The sequence below is a fragment of the Salvelinus fontinalis genome, chromosome 21 (assembly GCF_029448725.1).
Source record: "Salvelinus fontinalis isolate EN_2023a chromosome 21, ASM2944872v1, whole genome shotgun sequence".
Classification (NCBI taxonomy): domain Eukaryota; kingdom Metazoa; phylum Chordata; class Actinopteri; order Salmoniformes; family Salmonidae; genus Salvelinus; species Salvelinus fontinalis.
The window spans coordinates 45,036,659-45,051,147 of NC_074685.1; the positions used below are offsets into that span (position 1 = coordinate 45,036,659).

Consider the following 14,489-nt stretch of genomic DNA (forward strand, 5'->3'; position numbering starts at 1 on the left):
GGCCGTGTGTCCTGGACACAGTGGACAGACCCCTGCAGGTGTTGCTCATGGATTGTGCCATTACCCATCAGGCCCCTCCACAACGATGGGAACCACAACAGACTAGAGATGCTAGCCAGGATAGGGAACATGATATTCTAGAGGCAACTGATAGGACAACAGTCACCAAATGGAAACCTGGGGCATCACAGAGGTGGAAACAAACAGCTCAAATGACAAGAACTGGTTTTAGGAGGTGGTGATTAACTTTGCCAGTGAGAGTCACAATATTGTGTAGCAAATCTGTTGCCTGCAATTGTTATCACTGAATGAAATAAGCCTCATGGTTAGAACACAAATCTGTCTTGCTGTGCGACTGTTATATGAGCAGGGAAACTGTAAGTAAATTGGGGGCTAATGACTTTGAATCCGTTGTTGGCAAATGTTCTCCACAAGATTCTCAGTTTGGATAAGCTACTGACCAGTCCTGGGTTCACACCAAGTAATCCAGGATCAGACTATTGGGTTTCATCCAAATAAATTGTTTTTATGTAGCCATTGTGTTGTTGCTCTAATGGGAATTCATATCTTGCTGTTTCACAGTAAAACAACCCATAAGTCACTCTCAGTTGTGATTATGTTACAAAAAGGCTTGAATGTAATAGGTTTATTCCTCATAGTCTGAAGTGCTTTAAATTGATTGTAGCCTATTTATCTCACATTTTGTGTTCATGATTCATGATAACAATGCAGACTAAGAAAAATAAGCTTGCAAAAATCAATCTAATTTAAGAATGCAATATCAATCAAAATCAAATCAAGCACATCAACTTCCAATAAAGACAAACAGTCACAACCTCAGGATTTTTATCTTCTACATTTAATTTGGTGCAAATCTTGCATGCCTAATGCACAAACAGCAGAAATTGGTGTCAAGAGAGGAAATCCTCTCACACACATGGCACAGTGAGAGCCTTTCCCATTACCAACTCCGCCCCTCTCATCTTGTAGTTTACTGTAGCAGCAACTGCGGGCTTCAGACGGATCACACTTGCTTTCACCATCAGAGCTTAGTCAAATGTTCCTTTCTTACCTGCGCGCCTGATTCAGCCTTTTAAGTCCCACTTACCTCCGCAGCAATGAGGACATACCTTGCGACGGGACAGAGTTCATTCACTATTTCGGTTGTTTGTGGGATTTTTGTGTCCTTTTCCATCTCTCCGCATGGAGGGCTCTGTGGGCTGACTTGTAATAACCTCTCTCCCGTGGCTCCGCTGCAGGAGTTGGTGCACCGGTCGAGAGTTGTGTTTGAGGGAAAGCTTCAAGAAGACGGGCGCAAGAGAGATATCAACCGACGAGAGCGGGAAAAGCTACTCAATCAAAGAGCTGGTGGTATACGGAATGAGAGCGCGGTCCAGAGAATGAAAGGAGAAATTGATTTGTCGTCAGAGTCGGTGCCAAACAGGACGTCAGAGTCGGAACCATACCAGGTTAGGATAAGGGTCCATCAAGTATGGGAAGTAAAAGCGGGGGGCCTCGAGAAGGATTCTGTTGTTTCTATTGTTTGGAACCGGGGTGATAACTGTTTGACGTTGACTAAAGACACAAGATACATGTTCTTCATGGAACCCACGAATGACACCTCGGTGTTCCACGCCGTTTTCCCACCTGTCGAGACGCGGCGAGCTGTCCGAAAGGATGTCAGCAAAGTGCTCTGCCAAGAATGTGGTAAGTGCAGGGTGATAGCCCACTCTCTGATAATAACATGTAACTTTCTGCTGGTCCATAATCTGACAAAATGTAATTTAAAAATGTGTGTTCAGAGAGGGAGCGTGACCCTGTGATGCAAGGCCAAACCCCCATAAATTATAATTTAGGTCAATTTTACAACTTTAAAGCATGACATTGACAGACCAATTGTGTCCATACATTTCACTCAAGGCGACTTGGGGCAGCTGAAGTGAGCTCTGGATAAAGTTAAATATTGGAACGTAGCCAAACAATGTCATATTGTCATATCCAAAATGTCTTTGGTCACTAAGGGCATGCATGATTAGGCATGTAGGCTAAATGGGCGTCATGAGATGACAAGCCATAAGGTGAGAGAGCGGTGTTACCGGGCGGGCTCACCCAGATGTGTCAATGTCGCCATACCTCGGGAGCTCTCTACACGCGGTGGTGCTGAATGTTCATTGACTGGGAATTCCAACTTCCGTTACTAAACCGTGGTGGTGGTAAGGGGGGGGGGGGGGGGGGGGGGTTCAGTTGACGTCTAGTTTTCATTCATTTACATTTGGTACAAACTAACGTGACTTCAAGGTGAAATAAACCAAAAATGTCAGCCTGTCATAGAATTTTGGTTAAAAGTTGGGTGAATTATTATTATTTTTTCTTCTTATGTTCTTGACTTTTTGCAAATCCAATCAGTGTTCTATGTTGATTCAACTTCATCACATTGCATTTTGTTAATTGTTTTGCCCAGGGGAAAGGTCGGCTACATGGGCCATTTAGCAGCAAACATCTGTTTTGTGATAAAAGTTTATTGAGGATGGAAATCTAGCTTATGTCATTCGAAAATGTTAGTCTGGCCAAATTCTGTCTACATTTTTTTTTTGATAGTTATCCCATCCAGTTAACTGGTATTCAGGGGGTAAGAGTTCATGCTCTCACAACATTTTCTCTTACATCAATTCTCTTTTCCGATAAGGTGATACAGCTGTGTTATAAGCATATGTTGAAGATAATCTCTTACTCTTTAATCACATTCAACCACACCTAGTACATCTCATATTGTCTGTACACTGGTGCATTTATTTTACATGCCACAGAGGAAATACAAACATTCAGGAGTCGACAGACTTTATAATCCATTTTGGTTGACAGCATAATTACCCAGGGGGGGGTGGGGGGGGGTGCACTAATGTTATCAGGTTCACAATGAGTACCATTACCCAAATCCCCAGGGCATAAAGTGCACTCACTGTTCATGAACAGTGACAGTCGTTTGGGATGCAAATTCACCCAGTGGCCGTAAAATGCCCAAGATCTATAAAGGGGAATGCTTTTGTCATTTTGGAATGAGGGAGGTCCTTGTACACATCCCAGTGGCACTCCTCTGTGACAAAACACTAATGAGAGAGAATATCATGTCTGTATTCTGCGGTGTCTACACACTGCTTGACTGTGTGTGGGTGGGAAATGACAATTATAGTGCACAATTTCAATAGTATCGATTAGAAGTGGAAAAAATGAATTAAATAACATAGACTCGGTTATATCATATAGGCTATGTTAGATAAGGTTGCCATTCTCTTGTTGGATTTGGCATCAGTTTTTGCAGCCACATCAAATCCTTAATTTCCAAGTAGGCTATTGGTTCATGTACTATGGGCACATACATAATTCTTGTAAGGAGCTTTGGGTTGTTCATGAGCTCAATGTTTGGTTTTGTTTTCCTCTCAACTAGACTTAGTACAATTGCTCAAATATGTCTTATACATTCCTTTCCAAGTCCCGATTCCATTTGTTCTCCATGGAGACCCAACAATGTACTGTGAGTACAGTGCACTGTAGCCTAGATCGTCCCTTTCGTGGAACTACTGGTACAGAATGATGAGTACAGATTCTTTGTCTGTTAGTGATTGATAAACATGACAAACATGACAACCCTTCAGAACACCTATGCTATGCTAAGAGTAGATTCAGTGAATGAGTGATAGAGTGGTTTCTGTATAGCCCTGTATAGTCCATGGTGCTATGTTCACGCTCAGAGTTCCGTGGAAGAACTAAAGGGACAAATGTCAATTTCCTCCCCAGCCCGAGGACAGGTGCTACTCTGATGATGTGAGGATGGATCCACCCTGGACAGAAGGGACAGCAGTGGCTCACAGTAGTAAAAAGGGTTTCAGGTGGCGAAACACAGTTTGTCATGAAAAGACCATGTGTTCCAAGTCCTGAAGCAAAACAAGGATCAAAGTAGAGAAGGTTTCTATAAAATACCTTGAAGTGCTGTATGTGAAACGTACTACTCCATTTCTCAATAGACGTCCACACTTTGTTCATTGCTTTTGACCACATTTTCAGAGAATGCATGTGATATGCAAATGCTGCCGAGTGGTGCAGCGGTCTAAGCACTGCATCTCAGTGCTTGAGGTGTCACTACAGACACCCTGGTTTAAATCCAGGCTGTATCACAACCGGCTGTGATTGGCAGTCCCATAGGGCGGCGCACAATTGGCCCTGCATTGTCTCTGTTTGGCCGGTGTAGGTCTCATTATAAATAAGAATTTGTTCTTAACTGACTTGCGTAGTTAAATAAAGGTTCAAATAAACATATATGTACCATTCAAATGCATAGTCAGATCACAGTACATTAATACAATGTAGCTACTGAAGTGATTGCTAAGCAGAGGTTGCTGGGATAATGAAGGCAGTTTACACGGAAGCACATATTACTAAATGTCATTCTGGATGTAGATGATGGAACAGGATCAAGTATTGGTTTCCTGATTCAAAACCGGCTATGTGACAGAGACTGAATGTAATGTGTTTAGCTTCAGCTCACAGGCCTAGAGGATAACCTCACTGTGTTCATTGTCTGTTGCTGCCTCTGTTTTAGTGGGGATTGTGTTTAGTTGGGGGGAAAAAGGGCGTCGGAGTCGAAATAAACAATACCTGCATTCCTGTTGTGATAACTCTGTTTACCCATCTCAAGAGACAGTAACTGGCTCAGTGCGAAGAACAATGCTTTCAGACTGTGCAACCACACTGCACTAACGTTATTGTAAAGGCAGTTGTATGAGTCCCCTTTCAGGGAGGGAACAGTTTACGCTTTGCAGGCTCTTGGTAAATTCTCGTAAATTGACTATTTAGACCCAATCATGTGATGTTTCTACTCTTAAAACAATGTTTCCAGGACTGATTGATTGCAGAAAGCCACGCCTCCCTCGGGAATGACAAATTTGGATCTTTCCGACAGCGGACAGTTCCAGCTCATTTGCTTGATAATGGGGACAATGATTTGCAATTTATCTGTGGTGCCTGAACGAAATAAGAGTCTTCTGAAAGGACGCTAGAACACAGGAGGCTGCTGAGGGGAGGACGGTTCATAATAACGGACGGAACGAAGCAAATGGAATGGCATCAAACACACGGAAACCATGTGTTAGATGTATTTGATACCATTCCACCTATTCCGCTCCAGCCATTATTACGAGCCACCATCCTCCTGTGTGATAGAACATGTACTTTGTTGAGTCATGTGACTTACTACTTCACAGATGGAAGAAAATCATTACCAGAGTGTGGAGGACATTGTTCGAGGTGCACAATCAATGCTGCATTATATGAAACACTACAGGCATCTAGAGCTAGGCTAGTGTTGTGATACAACGGTTGATTTTGGGGGGATTATTAGATAGTCGAAGCAATGCTGAAACAATTATTGTATTGTTCTGTTTTGGTAAATAATATTACTGACCCACAAAGTAATTGTAAATCCAGTGTTTATACAGAAAATACATTGTGGACTATTGAAGTGTATAATTAAAGGCTTCTGCAAGTTTGATTCCCCTAAGAATCTAGGCTAGTTGTCACATAATCAGGAAATAAAATAAAACAACATACTAGACATTCTGTTTAGGGAAACTGTAGCAAGGCTTTACAAGAGAGAGAGAGGGAGAAAGATAACTTAGTTGTTGTGTTTTTTTAACCGAACACTGTACTAGTGGCAACAACACGCAGAACTGTGAGTACAACTCAGGGGGTTTTCTCATAGAGTCCTCTTTAAAATAACTGATCTCAGTCCTCTTTTTAAAGCAAAATCTCAGTCCTCTTACATTTTAATAGCTAATATATTGCATTTAGTTAAAATATGAGGCATAATAATTGTAATCAGAAGATACTATTAACATTATTATTAGTAACATAATAAATAGCAGAAGAATAATTGCAGATTAAATAATGCTGTAATTGAAAATTGTACATCAAATGTAGGCTACTGGCCCTTTAAGAGCTAGAACATATGCTGTACCCTGTGTTGTGATTATCACCTAATATGCTGTTGTCTTCTCACACTATTCAAACCCTCTCTCGTAGCTCTCTTAGCCTATAGATCACATATTGCAAACAAATAATCGGAACTAAAAACTCCACAAATATATTTTTTCTTTCTGTGCGTTCTTGACAATCTCTAATCAGTATAAAGAAAACTGCACACATTTTGTCCACGAACCTGAGGTGTAATCATTAGTCAAACAGTCAACTAAAACAAGAGTTTCTATTGGACAAAATCAGGTAGGGTCCTTCCCGTTTTGTTCCGTCTGCTTCCTTTTAAGAAACTTTTTACAAGAGAAATCAAATGCCCCTACATATCATCTTATCTATTTCATGCCACCAATGTGAGTGAGGGGTTATTACAGGGGAAACAGTGTTGCAGTAATCTAGAGTGAGGGGTTATTACAGGGGAAACAGTGTTGCAGTAATCTAGAGTGAGGGGTTATTACAGGGGAAACAGTGTTGCAGTAATCTAGAGTGAGGGGTTATGGCAGGGGAAACAGTGTTGCAGTAATCTAGAGTGAGGGGTTATGGCAGGGGAAACCGTGTTGCAGTAATCTAGAGTGAGGGGTTATTACAGGGGAAACAGTGTTGCAGTAATCTAGAGTGAGGGGTTATGGCAGGGGAAACCGTGTTGCAGTAATCTAGAGTGAGGGGTTATTACAGGGGAAACAGTGTTGCAGTAATCTAGAGTGAGGGGTTATGGCAGGGGAAACCGTGTTGCAGTAATCTAGAGTGAGGGGTTATTACAGGGGAAACAGTGTTGCAGTAATCTAGAGTGAGGGGTTATGGCAGGGGAAACCGTGTTGCAGTAATCTAGAGTGAGGGGTTATTACAGGGGAAACAGTGTTGCAGTAATCTAGAGTGAGGGGTTATGGCAGGGGAAACAGTGTTGCAGTAATCTAGAGTGAGGGGTTATTACAGGGGAAACAGTGTTGCAGTAATCTAGAGTGAGGGGTTATGGCAGGGGAAACAGTGTTGCAGTAATCTAGAGTGAGGGGTTATGGCAGGGGAAACAGTATTGCAGTAATCTAGAGTGAGGGGTTATGGCAGGGGAAACCGTGTTGCAGTAATCTAGAGTGAGGGGTTATGGCAGGGGAAACAGTATTGCAGTAATCTAGAGTGAGGGGTTATGGCAGGGGAAACAGTGTTGCAGTAATCTAGAGTGAGGGGTTATTACAGGGGAAACAGTGTTGCAGTAATCTAGAGTGAGGGGTTATGGCAGGGGAAACAGTATTGCAGTAATCTAGAGTGAGGGGTTATGGCAGGGGAAACAGTGTTGCAGTAATCTAGAGTGAGGGGTTATGGCAGGGGAAACAGTGTTGCAGTAATCTAGAGTGAGGGGTTATGGCAGGGGAAACCGTGTTGCAGTAATCTAGAGTGAGGGGTTATGGCAGGGGAAACAGTGTTGCAGTAATCTAGAGTGAGGGGTTATGGCAGGGGAAACAGTGTTGCAGTAATCTAGAGTGAGGGGTTATGGCAGGGGAAACAGTGTTGCAGTAATCTAGAGTGAGGGGTTATGGCAGGGGAAACAGTGTTGCAGTAATCTAGAGTGAGGGGTTATGGCAGGGGAAACAGTGTTGCAGTAATCTAGAGTGAGGGGTTATGGCAGGGGAAACAGTGTTGCAGTAATCTAGAGTGAGGGGTTATGGCAGGGGAAACCGTGTTGCAGTAATCTAGAGTGAGGGGTTATGGCAGGGGAAACAGTGTTGCAGTAATCTAGAGTGAGGGGTTATTACAGGGGAAACAGTGTTGCAGTAATCTAGAGTGAGGGGTTATGGCAGGGGAAACCGTGTTGCAGTAATCTAGAGTGAGGGGTTATTACAGGGGAAACAGTGTTGCAGTAATCTAGAGTGAGGGGTTATGGCAGGGGAAACAGTGTTGCAGTAATCTAGAGTGAGGGGTTATGGCAGGGGAAACCGTGTTGCAGTAATCTAGAGTGAGGGGTTATTACAGGGGAAACAGTGTTGCAGTAATCTAGAGTGAGGGGTTATGGCAGGGGAAACAGTGTTGCAGTAATCTAGAGTGAGGGGTTATGGCAGGGGAAACAGTGTTGCAGTAATCTAGAGTGAGGGGTTATGGCAGGGGAAACAGTGTTGCAGTAATCTAGAGTGAGGGGTTATGGCAGGGGAAACAGTGTTGCAGTAATCTAGAGTGAGGGGTTATTACAGGGGAAACAGTGTTGCAGTAATCTAGAGTGTGTGGGAATAATGACTAGTGAACCTGGGGAGCTTTGTTTTCACATTGCCCTAAAAAAGGGAACCGCAGAATTCAAGCAAACCGAACTCAGACAACCTCTCGAGATGGTCTCAGTTCGGATCGCTTCAGGGGCTTTTTTGAGGGGTATGAGTTCCCTTTGGATTGTTCACACTGCACAAAAAAATAAGCGAACTGAACTGAGTTCCCAAAAATTGGCTGAAAGGGACCAAGTGTGAAAACACCCTTAAAAACCTCTAAAAGTCTAAGCCTTGTTACTAAACTATCATATAGAATTGTTTAAAGATGGCCATACCATGGATCACATAGCTATTTGAGTTAGAATTTTAGGGCCCCTGTAGGTATGAAAAAATATATAAAAAATGTATTTGATCAAATATCAAATTTGGCCTTTACTCCTATAGCCCATAGAAAGGCATTGAATAACATATTCATAAATGGCAAAACACATAGTCAAAAAATAAATCATAAGGAATAAGGTTTTGAAGTGTCTTTCCTATATCTAGGAGAAATAAGAAAGCTAAAGAATTATTTTTGTTTTTAGGACACATATTTAACCCCTTTTTTGGGGTAGGCACAAAACTACCTCCATACTTCCATTCATTTTTATAAACCGGCACCGGTTACCTTCAGACGAGTCCCGTGACACTGGTGGGGGTCATAGAGCAAAACAGAACGCCATCGTGTTGTGAGAATCTCCACTTTCCATAGTGGGGTATTAGTTTGTAGCCCAAACGGTTCGTTTTTGTGAGAAGACATATTTTCTGGGTTGTTTAATGGTCAGACAAACATCACCGTAGCTCGGCCACCTTCCAGCGCAGATGCGGAAGACCGACATCGGAGGATGCTGTGGATTTAAACACAGCCCGTGCAGATATCTCTAGCTTCAACTGACACATTCGTATAGGGATTTTCTTATTATGTTATTTTATTGACACACTGGTAGGTTACAGAATTATTATTAAGACAAAACTTGAGTAGAAACTTAAGACAAAAGGAATGTCTTATTCTCAAAGCCTAACATAGAGAGTCATGCCCTGCACATCTATGACTGATTGCTCATGTTTTGTCACATGAACTCCCAAATATGAGCTGACAGAATCAAAAAGAAGTCTCTAAGATCCAACCCAGAGATCATCATAAATCACTCTGGCCTATTTTGAGGTTAGGGAAGTAAGCAGTTGGACTGAGAGGTCCTATATCATTGACAGGTTAGACTGAGATATAGTTATAATCCCCCCATGTTCTGGGACAGATTATCCCATAATTCCACATTTACACAGAATGGCTCACAATTTGTCCCACATTTGACTGTTGAATCCCAATGAAATCTTGCAGTAATAGTTACATCCTACAAAAGTGTTGTCAATTGATAAATGACTAAGCGCTTATGGACTTTCTAGGAATAGGTTACAGCTACTGTACTGTAGTTAGTTGTCCTTGATGCCAATGGGAATGTGAGAATAGGATTTTAAAAGAAATATGTGCATGAGAGAAAGCACTCTGAATAATGTGGGATTATCGACTCTATTTTGTGAGCCACAAAATACTGTTTTTCTAATCAAATGCTCAATTTCAGACATCGCAGTAGATCGAGAATTAATTAATCAAATCCAATTTGAGGATAATGCCCAGTACACGGTGAACTGTGGATTTCTGCTGATTCTGAGAAAATGTTGGTGCCTATTTAGAGAATGCTTTCATAATGAGATTAGTTGACAATACATCTGACTTTGTTTTCTGTTGGTATGAATCAGTCTCCAGCATAAACCATTGCCAATATGTTTTTTTTTTACATTTTTCATAACATGCAACTAACTGCTTTAGTATTCTTTATGACACATTGCACACGATGCATTGCAAGGTAGTTAAAGAGCCATATATATTTATATATATAGAGAGAGAGAGACACAATTGAATATGACCCCAGGAAGTAGTTGTCATCACATTGAACATTGACTGCTAACAGGGATCCAGATGTTCCCTGATGTGGAAGCCTCATATTTAGTGTATGACAGGCCACTACTTTGCCTCATGAAGGTTAAGCCAGAAAAACGTGTATTAGTCTCTCTTTCACTCACCGTGAAAGGTCAACGAGGTGGTAATCTACGTCTTCATTAGCTGGCATGCTCAATTTACAGGGATCTCACGACCCCTCAGAATACACAAATGTTTGTCTCGTTGTTGCTGGTTTTCATTACAACAAGAGCATTGATCCAGAACAACGCCGAGAGGCTGCTCCTTTGTTAGTACAATCCTGAAGCTTTTACTTTGACTTGGATAAGGTACTGTACTGTCATCTTTCCGCGGCAGACAGCCCAAGATGGCAATATAAGGTTTCAGTAGTGCCAATAAACAAGGTTTATCATTTGCCAATTAAGACCAAATTGAACTGTGTCTATGGTCATTAGTTTCAACAATACACCATACAGTAAATGGAAACCATGGGCTCATAACACATTCTGGGTTGATAGTTGGTATTATATAACAGGCACAAAACTATTTTTATCCCTTGATGAGATTCTCTTTGCCCCGTTATGTAATGTTTACATGTCTGGGGCTTACAAAGACAAACATGCAGTCTTTTATCATGCTGAAATCACATTAACAAATGCACTTTGGGATGAAGAATATTTAATCCCATTCTCCATTGTTTCAGATGGGCCCTTTCTGAATGTGCCTTTATCCGTTTTTTTCCCCCAAATGTTTTCATAATACTTTTCCACAACGTACCAATTCATACCAGGCATAAGTATTATATTTTCACATTTATCGTATATTGTTTAATATTTGTTTTGTGAAATGCTGTGTAAAGATATATATTCTAATCATTTGGTGGGTGCTTATATTTGTCCTATTTCACACATGTACAAGTGTGGTATTATACAATATTTTTTGTTGTTGTTGTTGCATATCCCAACTCCCCCTGAGACAGCCTCGGAAACTGGGGTCACGATCAGGGTCAGCCATTATTAACGGCGACCCTGTAGCAATTAGGGTTAAGTGCCTTTCTCAAGGGCACATCAACCGATTTTTTACCTTGTCGGCTCCGGGATTCAAAGTAGCAACCTTTCAGTTACTGGCAGGGACGTCATGCACCCAAACATCTGAGGGGGAACAAAGTATGTGTTGATGGCTACGGGGTGGAGGGCTAGGTCCCCTGTCTGTAAATTGGAGAATTTTGAATTTTTCACATGCTTGAAACAGCTTTTTCCTGCAATCTGGAGGCATAATCATTATAATGAATTATATATATTTTTAAAAACATGTTTATTTGTCTGCAAATCTAAGCATATCGCTTGAGCTGTAGGTATCCTCCTGACTGGAGTTTCTTACTATGCATCTCTGCTAAAATCTGGGTAAAAGATTGAAAGGAATGTGAGTCTTATTCAGTACATTTAGTTATCGCTTCCTTTTCTAAAGTCTACCAACCTTGCCAGCAAGCATACCAGCTAAGATAGTTAGACAAGCTAGCTACTCTAATTTGAGCGATTCTTCTTGGTAGCTAGTTATGAGGTTGGCAGATTGAGAACCTATCTGGGCTAGCTAAAGCCAACTTCATACAATTACTATGTGGCTAGTAGTTAGGGATGTGACAAATGTGAACATTTTCTTAACATTTAAAATGCATTTTTTGTTTATCGTTGAAATGATAAGAAAAAATCATAAAATGACGTGAATTCACAATTCATATATGGTCTGCGTATGACCGCTGAATGGTTGTCACCAGTTACCACAGCCACAAAGTCATAAACCCAGTCTATTTCTACAATTTATCTTTTTAAAATTCTATTTTAAACATAACCACAATGCCTAACCCTAAATTAAATGAAGACCTTAAAAGCACATTTTTGTTTTCAGTCATTTTTACAATATAGACAATTTTGTCTTTATGTCTGTGGTAACTAGTGGAAACTCTACCAGACGGTGCTTACCTTACCCACTCAGCAACGATGGTAGTTAATGACGTTTTAGTTTATCTGCTGTGTGCATTTCCTCCATTTTTTCAGTTGTCAGTAGTACATGGGACTTCATGTCCCATTTCTCATCAATGTGATGGGTCGTTGCAGTGACGCATGACAGCGTATTCATAGACGTCCAACAACCTGTTGCGTCACGTATGGTGTTTGAGAGCTGGCGCTTTGTAGGCCTACTTGCAGAACAATCAATTTCTCCATCCGTCATGTTTTTTCAACATGCTATCTTGTAGTCTGGTTCTAGTCATGCCATTAGGGCAGCATTGAAGCCTTAAGTCCTCTACCATTGACAATGGCTACACATCAACTGCAATCATTTCTGTAATCAGCGCTGTGATTTTCACTCTGTCCTTTATCTCACTGCTGCCAGCAACGGGTTGGGTTTCATGGTGCCTCTCTTTCAGCATTGCACCTGTACTAGAGGTCAACCGATTAATCAGCCATTCCGATTCATCAGGGACGTTTTCAAGTTTTCATAACAATCGGAAATCGGTATTTTTGGGCGCCAATTTGCTGAATTATTTTTTATTTTTTTAACATCTTTATTTAACTAGGCAAGTCAGTTAAGAACACATTCTTATTTTCAATGACGGCCTAGGAACGGGGCAGAATGACAGATTTTTTACCGTGTCAGCTCGGGGGATCCAATCTTGCAACCTTACAGTTAACTAGTCCAATTCTCTAACACTGATTACACTGCACTCCACGAGGAGCCTGCCTGTGCCGCGAATGCAGTAAGCTAAGGTAAATTGCTAGCTAGCATTAAACTTATCTTATAAAAAACAATCAATCAATGAATGTCATTGCTCCAATGTGTACTTAACCATAAACATCAATGCCTTTCTTAAAACCTGTTGAGGCTAGGGGGTGCTGTTGTCACTATTTATGGAAATCGTGTAATTTTTGAAACGGCTTCCTACAAAATTCTTGATCGTACAATATGCATATTATTATTATTATTGGATAGAAAACAGTCTATAGTTTCTATAGCCGTTGAAATTTTGTCTCTGAGTGGAACAGAACTCATTCTACAGCAATTTCCCTGACATGGAGTCAGATTTCACACATTTTGGCCCCTGTTCTGGAGTCAGTTTAAAGGCCACTGTTATTGCTATGAGTATACGGACACTGCTTACGTCTTCCCCTGGATGCCTTTACGTGATGACGATTTGAATGGTGTGGATTGCGCAATCACAGCCACTATAAATGAAAAACACGTGTAGGTAGGCACTCCTTTCCTGCTGCGTCGGACGCACGGTGGGCACCGACCCGTTCTTTTTCCAAGCATTAGTGGAGCCAGTAATATTTCTCAGGTCATGTTTCTACTCGTTATAGGAGTTAAAAACATCATAAGGTAGTTAATTTAAACCGTTTTATAGCAATTTATACCCGTTTAGTGCGATTTTGGGACATTTATTTCTGAGACACTGTGAATCTCTGGGCACGCTTCCAGTTCATGCCGAACGCAATGGGCATTCTACATGGCAAGAGGACAGCTTTCGACCAAAAGACGATTAGACCCAAGAAAGGATTCTTTGACCAAGATTCTGATGGAAGAACAGCTCAAAGTAGGAACAATTTATTATGATAAATCGTGTTTCTGTCGAAAAATGTTAATGGCTTAGGACGCTATCTTGTTTGACGTAGCTTCGCTTGGCGCAAACTGTATTGAAAAGTAAGGATAATTTAAAAAATGTAATTCCGCGATTGTATTAAGAATTAAATTGTCTATCAATCGCTGTCCACCCTATATTTTTTAGTCACGTTTATGAGTATTTATGTATACGACTAGATCACTGTCTAATATGGCGCAGGATATTTTCTGACCAGCTGGGCTACTTTTCTCATTGTCTAACCATGATTTTGGTGGCTAAATATGCACATTTTCGAACAAACTGTATATGTATGTTGTAATGTGATGTTACAGGAGTGTCATCTGAAGAATTCTGAGAAGGTTAGTGAAAAAATTAATATATTTTGGCGATGTTTACGTTATCGCTCTCTTTGGCTAGAATCAATGCTGGTGTAATGTTTGCACATGTGCTATGCTAATATAACGATTTATTGTGTTTTCGCTGTAAGACACTTAGAAAATCTGAAATATTGTCTGTATTCACAGGATCTGTGTCTTTCGATTAGTGTATGCTGTGTATTTTTACGAAATGTTTGATGATTAGTAGTTAGGTAAACACGTTGCTCATTGTATTTATTCTAGTCCATTTGTGACGGTGGGTGCAATTGTAAACTATGACATCTACCTGA

General features: G+C 41.0%; 1 protein-coding gene across 5 annotated transcripts in view; it reads left to right on the forward strand.

Moving 5' to 3' along the window:
• The first annotated feature begins 1,014 nt into the window (after positions 1–1,014).
• The window catches only part of nrg1 (neuregulin 1), a 159,750-nt gene continuing 146,275 nt past the window's right edge, over positions 1,015–14,489 (forward strand). For all 5 annotated transcript variants that reach the window (XM_055875439.1, XM_055875437.1, XM_055875441.1 and 2 more), the window contains exon 1: positions 1,015–1,707. In XM_055875439.1, coding sequence (XP_055731414.1) covers positions 1,119–1,707 — 589 coding nt within the window. In that variant the 5' untranslated portion in view covers positions 1,015–1,118. The remainder of the gene's footprint in view (positions 1,708–14,489) is intronic.